The 13,481-nt window shown below is 37.7% G+C and overlaps 1 protein-coding gene across 1 annotated transcript; it reads left to right on the top strand.

Moving 5' to 3' along the window:
* Positions 1-3,605: 3,605 nt before the first annotated feature.
* On the top strand, positions 3,606-5,185 carry LOC107139782 (nuclear cap-binding protein subunit 2-like). Its single transcript, XM_048802887.1, has one exon. The coding sequence runs from the start codon at positions 3,645-3,647 to the stop codon at positions 4,113-4,115; it is 471 nt and encodes a 156-aa protein (XP_048658844.1). The 5' UTR covers positions 3,606-3,644; the 3' UTR covers positions 4,116-5,185.
* Positions 5,186-13,481: the final 8,296 nt, after the last annotated feature.

Genomic DNA, 13,481 nt, shown 5'->3' on the forward strand with positions numbered 1-13,481 from the left:
CTAGAGCAAATCATGACCTTCTATACCTGGAACATGAAAACAGGAGGACAAAACTCTGGACCAGGCCTCGGAGTGTCACATAACCCCTGGACAGGACTGCTAGCTGGATTTATTTTAGGTAAGAGAAATGCACTTACGTCTAGGCTAAGCCATTTTTATTTGTGTTTGCTGCCACATGTGACCAAACCTAAATGTAACTGAAACAATTACATTACATTTAGGAAACATATTTACATTATAGGGAAAGAAGAAAGAAGAAATGAAGGAAGGAAGGGGAAAAGAAGGGAAGGGAAGGAAGAGAGAGAGAGAGAGAGAAACAAACTTGTCTTTCAGAAGAATCTCACCTTCTGGATGCAAAGAAGATCTGGGGCTCTTGTTCACAGACTTTCCTAGAGTTCTCTTATTTGTTCCCAAACTTGAAGTTCTACTCATAGATTAAACCTTCCTAAACCTGCATCTACAGCTCATCCATACCTACACAGTCACTGGCCTATATACCCACCTTGGATGATCACAGATACTATCCCAAACCAAAATCATTACCCTCTGTAATCTAATTCTGTTTCCTCTCTCCATGAATAATAGCTACCGTCATCTACCCTTCTTCATGACAGAAACCTGAGCAGCACCTTGACTTCTCCCTCCCCTTCATTAAACGCTAGACTGTGATTGTCCGTCTCCCCATTAAAACTTTCTCCTAAGGAGGAATCAGATCTTATTCACCTGTGTTTATTCAGTGTCTATCACACCATGAGATAGATGCACAAATATTAATATCTTATGCATTTTCCAGCCCTTTCTATGCTCTTTAAAACCAGATGTGACTATTTTACAAAATATTATTTTAAACTCTTTTGCTTTTTTCATCAAACATTATAGTATAGGAAATTTCCCATGCTATTAAAACTCTATGAATCATTTCTAATGGCTGCATAATATTCCATGACTTAGCAGCTACGACTGTGCACTGACTGTGTGTCAGGAACTATGATGAGCATTTTATATGTATCCTTATTAGATCTCCATGTTTTAGATGAGGAAACAAAGGCACAGAGGAGCAGAGCTCTCTACTTGTGGTGACTATGACTAATGACCCACAACAGATCATGAGCCCATGGAAGGCAGGACTCATGCCACTTATGGGTAAGAGTAGGCCCTCAAATATTTTTGAAAGGATAAAAACAACAACTGAATGGAATGACAATTAACCAGAGATTTATCTTACCTTGAAAAACCTTAAAATCTATCCTTTTCATATCTCATTATATTGAGGAAAGGGCATTAAACACTGTCAGATGTCTTACAAACATTATCCTATTTGATTCTAAGAACTCAACCACAGGGTGAACTATTCCCTCTTGGCATGGAAATGAACTCATGCCTACAAGATACAAATATATTTTCTACTTCCTATTCAAGAGAAATCCTTGTATGAAATATATTTATTGTTTTCTTAAATGGATAATCAGCTTTCCCACTTCCTCATATTTATTGCAAAGCCAGAATGTACCTGAGTAGAGGTAAAATGTACAGATTCCTATATAAATGCTACATAATCATAATCATTGTTGTTTGCTCCTCTTGGTCCACTGATATAGGAGCAGAGCACACACTGGGGTGTAAATGAGTGCAGAAATTATTTCCATGAACATTACTAATGTAGTCCTAGGAAGCAGAAGCAGCCTGGTGTGTGTGTGTAGGAGTTAGTGGGTGGCACCATGACTAACAAGAACAGAAACTCAGATTACAATAGAGAACAGTTCAGCATTGATTAGGAACCTGGACTTTGGAGCCAGATCCCTCAGTTTCAAGTTTGGGCTCTGTCACTTACAGACTGCATGACTTTAAGCAATTTATCTAACCTCTGTATGTGTTCATTTATTCATCTGTGAAATGAGATAACAGCAACATCTATCTGTTTAAATTAATTTTTAAAGTGCTTAGAGCAGTGGCTCATAGAAACTGCTTTACAAGGGTTTCTTCCTATTACTATTACTCCACGAGGAATGTGAATAGACAATTCAGATAATGAAATACTACATGTGAAATACAGCTTAGACCATGTTACACAGCATATGGGAAAAATGTCTTACTTCATTAATAGAGAGACACAAAATAAACATTTTTAACTTCTCAAGTGGCAAGCAATAACTTTTAAAAACCTATAGTTATTTCTTACTACTCATTAAGTACAGGAAAATCATTGAGCTTGTAGAGTTACCAATAAGTACATCCCATTTCAAAGGCTCTAGAACTCTTTAGAAAGTTCATACTCTGACCTACAAACACCTACAAACCTGTCCCAAGAAAATAAGTATCAATGCAGCAAAACTTTTATGTGCAAGAAAAGTATTTCTAACCTGTTATTCTGTCACAGCAAAAAAAAAAAAAAATTGGCAGCAGAATGTTCAAATAGCTAAATAAATATATGGAATTTTATAGTTACTGGGAAAACTATTAAGGACTTGTAATAATAGAAAAAATATTTATTAAGTAACAAAACAGAACACAGAATACACAAAAGAGACACAAGAATACTAATAGTGGTTGTCTCTAGGTGTGATTATATGTGATTTTACTGTAGTCTCCAAGTTTTATAAAAACAAATAATTTTACAGACAATACCAATAAGCAGAACAACCTCCCATGCTCCCCACTTCCTTAGGATAAAGCCTCTATACTTTTTAACTCTTGGATCTCATCATTCTATCTACCAAGCCCTCTTGATGAGATTCATTCTAAATGAACAAGCCATGATATTTTCTAACTTGTTTCTGTTTTCAGCCATGAATTCCTCCTCCATTACCTTTGACCCCCTGATAAAACATCTATCCAACATCTTCCTGCAGCTGTTATTCTACAGCCTTTACAGATGCCAGATTGCACTAAATTACAAGAAAAGCAGATGCAAAGAAGCAGAATCATCATTAAGAATGAGGTTGTGATCAGGTGTGCATGCTTGCATGCCAGCTACTTGAGTCTGAGGCAGAAGAATCACAAGTTTGAGGCCATTCCAAGCAATTTAGCAATACACTACATGGAATGGCATGGCATGGAATGGCATGGGGATGTAGTTCAGCATGCAAGGCCCTGGGTTTAATCTCCAGCAACACAAAAGCAAAAAACAAAAGAAGGAGGTTGTGCTTTATTCAAATCTCTTCTCTCCTGCCAGTACTTGGCACATAGATGGCCAAAACACATCTGCTAGATGAGTAAACATCAGTACCAGAATGGTGAGGTGGGAGCTGGCCTAGAGCACCTCTATTTGTTGAGTTATTTAAGGAAAGCAATCCCTGAGGAGGCAACTGGGAATGCAAACAGGCTGAGCTTGTAAGTTACTCAAATGCTGAGCTTCTGCCTCCTCACTTGTAAAACAGAAGTAAATCCAATAACAACTCAAGGTTGTTGTGAAGATTGACTGAGAATGTAAGGCACGGACATAAAAAAGATATAAAAGTACTAACAGTGGTCAAATATCAGTTCCCCTTCCTCTTGCTGAAGGCATTAAAGCTATATTTTCCATAAGCAGCCAGGAGTCAAGGACGATATACATCAGAACCCCCAGGATAGTGACATGTGGCATACAGAGATATACACTTTTGGCAAACTATCATACAAATCCTCTAAAACTTGCTCTCTGCACTATGTCAGGTGGCCTCCTGAAGGCGCTGCGCAGCGACTCCTATGTGGAGCTGAGCCAGTACCGGGACCAGCACTTCCGGGGTGACAATGAAGAACAAGAAAAATTACTGAAGAAAAGCTGTACATTGTATGTTGGAAATCTTTCTTTTTACACAATTGAAGAACAAATTTATGAACTCTTCAGCAAAAGTGGTGACATAAAGAAGATAATTTTGGGTCTGGATAAAGTAAAAAAAACAGCATGTGGATTCTGTTTTGTGGAATACTATTCAAGAGCAGATGCAGAAAATGCCATGTGGTATGTAAATGGAACACGTCTGGATGACCGGATCATTCGCACAGACTGGGATGCAGGTTTTAAGGAGGGCAGACAGTATGGACGTGGGCGATCAGGTGGCCAGGTTCCAGATGAGTGTCAACAAGACTATGATGCTGGGAGAGGTGGCTATGGAAAGCTGGCACAAAAGCAGTGAATGGTGAGAGCCCATCAGTGCAAAATTCCCTCCACTGGCCTGTTGTTTGTTGAAGAACATTACCCACAGTCTGATCAATGTCTCTTCTGAGCTGGAAGCCTTTACATGGTTTCCACTGAAAATTATTAAAGGACAGAATACAAAAGAATGCCTTTAATTCTAGTCTTAGAATATTGGTCATGTGTCAAATTACCAGATGATTTTCTGTTACTAGGTCTAAAATTGTGTTCTCTGGGGATGTGGCTCAGATACAGTGCCTACTTCACATGTGCAAGACCCTGGTTTGATCCCCAGAAACATCCACCCACCCCACCCCCCACAAAGTGTTCCTTAGCAACAGGTTTGATTTATAATGTTGATTATTCTATTGGCCAAAAATGCCACACTTTTTAAAGGAAGATGGAAAAATGTAAAAACTTGTTTTACCATGTTTGTGTCTTAAATAGGTTCATGATCTACATTGGGGCCTGGAATGATTATTTTTTAAAATTTAAGTTTACATGAGATAAAATTTAATAAATGAAATTTTGCTATGTGGTATAGCTTTGTCCTAAATTAGCAACAGGTGTTTGACAACTGAATGACTTTGTTTTCAATGTTGAATTCTAATCTCTAAAGGGTCAAGGGACCTTCCTAAATAGTTGGCATAGAAGTAAGTAAACCTGAGATGGTCTCAGGGACATGTCCCGCTTCCATTCCTTACATATTCAGAAACTAGGTACAGGGTTTGAAGAATTATACACATTTTTTCAAAAGATGTTTACCTAAAGCTAGCAACAACAAGAAGTAAGGATTTGTAATAGAGAACCTCACATATTCTAGTGGGTGTAGTGAGTGGGAGAAGACGCTATTAGTAGGAAATGTGAGTTAAGGGATTGCCTTGACTTGACAAAGTGTGCTGTAAGGGCCATCAGATTTATTCTTTCCATTTTAATTAGTCTTGGGAATAGAATGGGTTCTTTTTAGAAGAGCTTGATGATTGAGAGAATACTTTACAAAAACAGAGGAATGCTTCCTAAAGAAAGTGTCTATTTCAGCTACTTCTCATACTGAAGTCTGTTTTATTTTTCCCAAATTGTCCATACTGTGGCTCAAGCCAGGGGATTCAAGAGAATTTATTTTACATTTGTAAGGCAAGAGATGATTTCTGATATTATATGTGAGTATAATTTTCCCTGATATGAAAAAATGTGAATTATTTTTCAAAGTATCTTCCAGTAGTTTGTGGAAATTGGGGCTGAACATGAACAGCTTTCATGTTACAATAAATGTGGGTTTTCTCATTAAATTCCAAACTGTTTGTTTGAATTTTTTATAAAGAGGTATAACAGTTGTTAAGTGCTTAGGAATAAACCATTTGCAAACATTTAATCAGGACATAGTATTCATTTTTAGAATGTTTTTACACTGTAGTTTAAACTAATATTTTGTATTCTTGCATAGTGAAAAAACTCAGATTCTACAGGCCTTAAAACCAAAGACTGTGATTCTTATTTGAATTGTCTTCTATAACAGATTTCAATAAAGCTGGACCAACTTAAAAAATAAAAATTAAAAAAAAATCCTCTAAAACTTATGTGTTTTTTCCCACATTGATAGCTACAGAATGGCAATTGCTACCAGACAAAATTAAGATAACTACATTGATGATGCTGTATGTTTCTTAGATCAAAGCCACCAGGGAGACATCCAAAGCAAAGACATCCAAAGGTTTCCTGTATCAGCAAGCCGCCATGTGTGTGGCAGCTCATCCAGGGGATGGCTGTGACATAGCTGGCATGGTGGCAGATTGCACAACCTCCAATTGCAACAATTATCATGAAATCCAGGAACACTGATCACGGTACCAATACCATGAACATCAAACATAAAGCAGGCAGGTCATGTCATGAGACATTCAAAGGAAGTAGGGGGCGGGACCAGGAATTACCAATGGTTCATTAGGAAGCCAACCATCCTGAATATTAGTACTTTTCTATGTTTGGTTTCCTCGTCATAAGAAGGTGAAATCACCACCTACCACATTGATGGCATTTTGAAGGTTAAATAGGAAAATGTGTAAGTTCCTGGTAAGAATAGCATTTATGACTATTAGTGCTTCCCACAAAGACAGGCATTGATGTCATGCCTTCCGGGTGCTGAGTTCCTGTCTCCAATACCAATATTTGTAAATGCAAGTTGACCTTGATGGTTGTTCTCAATTAATCACCTTAGTGTACATAGACTGGTCCAAAATACAGCCCAAAAGAAGAAGAAAATAACAGGATGGTGAGGGAATTTCCCTGGCATGACAACTTCCTTAACAGATGACACTACTGCAAATATAGGAACTCTGTGGACAATCACTCCATTACCCATCCAGTTAGGCAGCACACCTCACTGAGTGCCACAGATGCTCAAGTCTAAAAGAAGATAAAGGAAAAGTTGATGGGAACAAACAAACAAGTCTAATTCCATTAGAGCAGCAATCACACCTACACTACTGTATTTCCAGTGCTTAGTACACAGCCTAGCAACTAGCAGACACTCAATAAATATTCTGAATGAGTAAGTGCACCCATCTGATTCTATAGCAAATACCCTATAAATTGATCAGAAGGTTCTTCAATACCTGCTGATTCATGCATTGGAGAGATTAAGTAGCCAAGACTGATAAAATCATGCCTATAGAGGGTTCTGGAACCAAGCAGAAACAGATAAAGGAGGTACATCTTCATGAAACCAGCCCTCAGAGCTAATCGGCAAGTCCAGCTCAATAACTGGAAGGTCTTTGAGGATATGGACTATATCAGATATCTCTCCTGAGTGGCTAGGACCCAAAGCACATGTTGAATGGTGTTCCTCCGATTTGTTTTCACAAATAAACCTCACAGAATTAACAGTGTGTTGATTAATACACTTCCTACTTTTCTTAGAACAGATAATCTTTTGGTCTCAGTATCCCTTTATAGTCTTAGGCAATTATTGAGGACCTTTAAGTATGGATCATAGCCATTCATACTTTCTATATTACAAATAAAAATTGAGACACTTAAAATATTTTTTATTAAAATTAGTCTAGGGGCTAGGGATGTGGCCCAAGCGGTAGCATGCTCATATGGCATGTGCAGGGCGCTGGGTTCAATCCTCAACACCACATAAAAATAAAAAATAAAGATATTGTATCCACATAAAACTAAAAAATAAATATTTTTTTAAAAAATTAGTCTACACTACTCTTTTTTAACATTTATTTTTTAGTTATATATGGACACAATATCTTTATTTTTATGTGGTGCTGAGGATTGAACCCAGTGCCTCACTCATGATAGGCAAGCACGCTGGGCGAGTACTCTACCTCTGAGCCACTACTCCAGCCCAACACTTAAAATATTTATTAATTGACAAAATTAATAAATCACATGTTAATATAAATAATATATTTTAATAAAAATAAGTAATTTTCTAAAACAAATGCAGTGAGAAAACTGGAATTGTTCTATATTTTTTACATTTTATTAGTATCTGGCTTTATAGAATATAGGCAGAGTCTATCACATGTTCTTCTGCATTGACTTTGTTGTGATATGTGTTGCTTTGGTAGTAGTCTAGAGAAAATCCAGTCACATGGAAAGGAAATTGGAGAAAGAAGGAATATTTAATAGATTGTTTTTCAGGCAATTATATATATTTTCCTTTGATACCACCCCAAAATTCCACAAATAGTAGCTGATTAATGGTTAGTTGCAATGTGGGATCTGAAACCATATGGATGAGTTTTTTTGTACTCTGTCACATTAAAATTCCCTGGTGTATCCTTTACTTTGAATGGCATTTTTAAGATCATACATTGATCGCTTAGAAAATATTCATTTATTAAGTTATGCAGATATTTCAAATGTTGGCATAATTCAATATAAAATATTTAAAATTACATTCAAGCCAGGTGCAGTGGCGCACGCCTGTAATCCCAGTGGCTGGGGAGGCTGAGGCAGGAGGATCACAAGTTCAAAGTCAGCCTAAGCAAAAAGTGAGGCACTAAGCAACTCAGTGAGACACTGTCTCTAAATAAAATACAAAACAGGGCTGGGGATGTGGCTCAGTGGTTGAGTGCCCCTGAGTTCAATCCCCAGTACCAAAAAGAAAAAAAAAATTACACTCAATATTATTGTCAATCTCATCAGAAAAGTATTAAGAAACAATTGACGTTGCAAGGCAGATAAAACTTTCAATATTCTAATATTGACTTAAAAGCTCAAGTTTGAGCATCGCAGCAAATGCTATCAGTTATTCTCCTTGAAGTGACAGACTCACTTTGATCCTTTTGGGGGGAATGTCTGACAAATACCCATATCTGAATAATCCTAGTCTGACTGCCAGCCTCATTCTTTTAAGCATACATATGATGCTCTACCAAAAAAGCAGGTAGTTGTTTTGCAACTCAAACTACCAAGCACACAGTGCTTTACCATGAGAAGCCACAGTGCTGCGAGCCGTCAACACTTCATGCATACTTTCCTCATCACACAACAGTAAAATGACATATACTTATTATGTTGAAATTTAATAAGGTAATAATTTGCAGTACTTCCTGGAAACATTTTTTAAAAATATATTTATTTTTTAGTTCTAGGTGGACACAATATCTTTATTTTACTTTATGTGGTGCTGAGGATTGAACTCAGTGCCTCACGCATGCTAAGTGTGCACTCTACCTCTGAGCCACAACCCCAGACCTCCTGGAAACATTTTCTTCTACTGTGTCTGGTAGTAAAGAACACATTGATCACTAGTGCAGGTTGGTGCTCTGACCCCTGCTTTGATTAATGCTCAGTCATTAGCAGTTTTATGCACCAATGTTTTTGCAAGTTCAGTGCCAATGGCAAAGCAGTAAAACTGGAAAAGAATGTCTTATTGCTATGAAAACAGTTTTGACCCTGAGGACCCTTAAAATGTCATAGGCACTCCACAGGTCTGCAGACCACACTGAGAATGGCTGCCTTACTCTACTCGCATTCATCTGTTCCTGCAAGCTGCCTGCGTTCACACTAGAATAAGGCATGAGTCAGTACCTCTTTTATGTGGGAGGACGCAACAAGCAAGGACATAGGAGCACCAGATCCCTCATTCAGAAAAAGGTTCCTTTGATTACAGAAGCTGATTCTGGTCAAACCTCTCCCAACTCACATGCACTAGGTTTTCTTAGTTTTAGCAAAGGGTGAGTGGGAGCTCCCAACCATGACCTACAGCGCTATAGCCACTTCTATACAAAAAGGGAAGGAGCTGCCTGTCTGATTAGTGCTGCCAGCATTAAAATCCCAAAGTAGTTGACAGTGCCTTGAAAGACCCTCTCGCACCCTTTGGTACCCTGTCAAGCAAATCCTGGCCTGCAGCACTTAGTACCTCCATCCTGCTCATCCATTTCCAACTGTTACCTCCCTTACATTTCCCATCCTTAAAGGATTTGTCCAGCTGCTTCACCCTGCTAGTTTAATTAGTTTTATTTGGTTTTTGTCCCCTAATTCACACCAAGTTTCAAATGATTTAAGTTAGCCAGGAAAGCTAATTTTTTTTTTTAATGCTACCTTTTGATCCAGATAAAACTTAATTATTGGGATGTCCTTTCAAGTACTATGGAGTACTTAGGGACAACAGTCTTCCTTGATGAAAGGTTAGAGAGGTCATGCCAGTGTTGACAGAAAACATCGTATAGAATACAGGCTTTAGATTAGATATGCGTGTGTCCAAATTACAGATCCAGTGCTTATACGACTTTCAGGAAGTAATCTGACTTCTCTGGCAGTCAATCTCCTCATCTGTAAAATGTGGATAAAATCTTCCTTTATAGAGTTGCCATGAAAGTTAGTGATTTTATACCAAAGCCAGCATAGTTCCTATAAAACATTTGGCATTCTCTATATGGTAGTTATGATCTGAATCTCTTTGTGTTAGAAAATCTCTCATAACAAGCAAATAGTTTTCTGTCACATAACTACCGACCTTTTTCTTCCTGACCCTAGAAATTGACTTTATATCCCATTGCTCCTATATTCCAATTCCCATATACCTTTTCCTCTCTAGCTCGATCTCTTCTCTGTTGCTTTATTCCCATAGAGACTGGTCAGAGAATATAAATGCCCAGGACTCTGCTTCCTCAAAGCTACTAGGCGTGAAGGCTACCTCTGCTTCCTGATCTGGAGGGGTCCATTCTTCCCAATAGAAGTGATGGTTCTGGGCACTGGTTCAGATTCCTGCCAGATTGCCCTTGATGTTGTCCTTGAAATCTTTTGAGATTTTTCAAACCATCCACACCATGGACCTAGGAGGAAGTATTCCATTTCATTCCACCAACTGTTCTTTCCTTGGGATATCCAGGCCCATGCAACTATTTCCCATGGCTCCTTTCATGGATCTTTATCTTTACTAATCTTTACTGACACATGTCTGAATGGTGCTTATGCACACTATTTGGAATTACTTGCCAGCAAGGAGACAAATTTTCAGAAGCTTTAAATAAAGCCATCATATAAGTTATATAATTAAGGTCAGGATTAACAGAAAGAATGATTTCAACAGGAAACTCCAATTTATAGCAAGACTATAAACTAGGTAAAGGCTAAAGATTAGTCTCCAGGGAGTGCCCTGTTTAAACGGCCACAAAGAAGAATTAACCAGTGAGAGCTTGCTAAGTAATAAAAATCTAGGAAGAAAAATAAAAACTAGACAGAATAGATTAAATAAAAGGTACAGTCAGAAGTTATAATTTATATATTAAAATCTTACCTGCTTGATCAAGTTCAAGCAAAAAATAAGGGACATACATAGATTTAAATAACTTCTTTACCTGTAAGAAGTTGAAAAACAAGTGGAGAGTGAGAAACCAAAGGTCATGACCACCAGGAGAGTGTCCTATCCAGCTCTGCAATCTTCCTCCTCAACCAGCCTTGACTGAAAACTTTCCAGTTCATTTTTATGTAACCCATAAAATTCTCCCTGTTGACACTAATGATATTTAAGAGAGCATTTGAAGACTGTTGATTCCATTCTATTGTCAATGATTCACCTGTATAACTTCATAAGATGCATTTTACTCCTTTGGTTACTCAGTTTACCCAACCATGAAATGGACTAAATAATAGCCACTTTCTAAAAATCACTGTAATATTTTTTTAAAATATTTTTTTTAGTTGTAGATGGACACAATATCTTTATTTATTTATTTATTTAGTTAGTTAGTTAGTTAGTTAGTTAGTTGTGGTGCTGAGGATCGAACCCAGTGCTTCACACATGCGAGGCAGCACTCTATCATGGAGCTACAAACCCAGCCCAGCATTGTAATACTTAATGTTGCTTAAACTCATGTGGCAATCCTGAGTAGGAGGGAACATCCTTCTGTAATCAAAATATTTATTTATTTATTCATTTTTTACCAAGTAATCTTTAATCAACAGATCATCTTAAAAAAGCATGTGCTAGTAACAAAATGAAATTAAACCTCTGTCTCTCACCATGCACAAAACTCTCTCACCATGCACAAAACTCAACTCAAAGTAGATCAAGGACCTAGGAATTAAACCAGAGATCTTGCATGTAATGGAAGAAAAAGAAGGCCCAAATCTTCATCATGTTGGATTAGGCACCAACTTCCTTAATAAGACTCCTATAGCGCAAGAATTAAAACCAAGAATCTATAATGGAATGGATTCAAACTGAAAAGCTTCTTCTCAGCAAAAAAACAATCAGTGAGGTAAATAGAGAGCCTACAGAATGGGAGCAAATCTTTACCATAAGCACATCAGATAGAAAACTAATCTCTAGGATATATAAAGCACTCAAAAACCTTAACACCAAAAAAACAAATAACCAAATCAATAAATGGGCCAAGGACCTGAACAGACACTTCTCAAATGAGGATATACAATCAATTAACAAACCTGAAAAAATGTTCAACATCTCGAGCAATTAGAGAAATGCAAATCAAAACTACTCTAAGATTTCATCTCACTCCAGTCAGAATGGTAGCTATCAAGAATACAAACAACAACAATGAGTGTTGGCAAGAATGTGGGAAAAGGCACACTCATCCATTGCTGGGGGACTACAAATTGGTGCAGCCAATCTGGAAAGCAGTATGGAAATTCCTCAGAAAACTTGGAAGGGAACCACATTTCAGCTAGCCCACTCCTCCATTTATACTTATAGATAACACTTAAAAACAGCATACTACAGGGACGCAGCCACATCAATGTTTATAGCAACACAATTCACAATAGCTAAACTGTGGAACCAACCCAGATGCCCTTCAGTAGATGAATGGATAAGGAAACTTTGGCATATATACACAATGGAACATTACTCAGCATTAGAATAAAATCATAGCATTTGCAGGTAAATGGATGGAGTTGGAGAATATAATGCTAAGTGAAGTCAGCTAATCCCCAAAACCAAAGGCCGAATGTTTTCTTTGATTTGAGGATGCTAACTCATAATGGCAATGGAAGGGGAGCATGGGAAGAACAGAGGAACTTTAGACAAGGGAAAGGAAAGGGAGGGGAAGAGTAAGGGTAGAGGTGGGGAAGGGAAGGGGCATGGGGGTGAGGAAGGGAGGGGGCATGGGGGTAGGAAAAACGGTGAAATGAGTTAGACATCATTACCCTCAGTACATGTATGAAGACATGAATGGTGTAAAAATACTTTGTGTACAATCAGTGACTTGAAAAATTGTGCTCTATGTGTATAATATGAAATAAATTGCATTCTGCCGTCATATATAACAAATTAGAATGAATAAATAATTTAATTTTTTAAAAAATCATGTGCTAGCCAGGCATGGTGGCACACAATTATAATCCCAGTGACTTGGGAGGCTGAGACAAAAGGATCATAAGCTTGAGGCCAATCTCAGCAATTTAGTGAGAATATGACTCAAAATAAATTTAAAAAGGGTTGAAGGTGTAGCTCAGTGGTAAAGTGCCCCTGGATTCAATCCTCGGTAGCAGTTTCAAAAAAAAAATCATATGCTCAATATTATACAAATAGGTGGGCACAGTAACACAAAGGGTAATGTGCTATGTGCAAAAAGCAGGAGACCAGCCTATATAGACGCTAACTTCCCTGTGAGCACTTCCCGGTTTGAATTAATGCAAATTATATTACTCAACCCAGAGAGAAAGATACATGAATCAGACCCATAGAAATATAAAAAGGAAGTTTCTCTTTTCTTACTCAGATCACAATTGTTAAGTGAGATGATAAAAGCAAATAAGGAAATAAATAATCTGGGGAAATTCTACTTCAATGTAGTATTTTTTTTTTTAAGAGTGTCTCACTGTGTTGCCTGGCTGGCCTCAATTCCTGGGCTCAAGTAAGTCTACCTGCCTCCACCTT

This window comes from Marmota marmota, unplaced genomic scaffold (genome assembly GCF_001458135.2).
Source record: "Marmota marmota marmota unplaced genomic scaffold, marMar, whole genome shotgun sequence".
Lineage (NCBI taxonomy): Eukaryota > Metazoa > Chordata > Mammalia > Rodentia > Sciuridae > Marmota > Marmota marmota.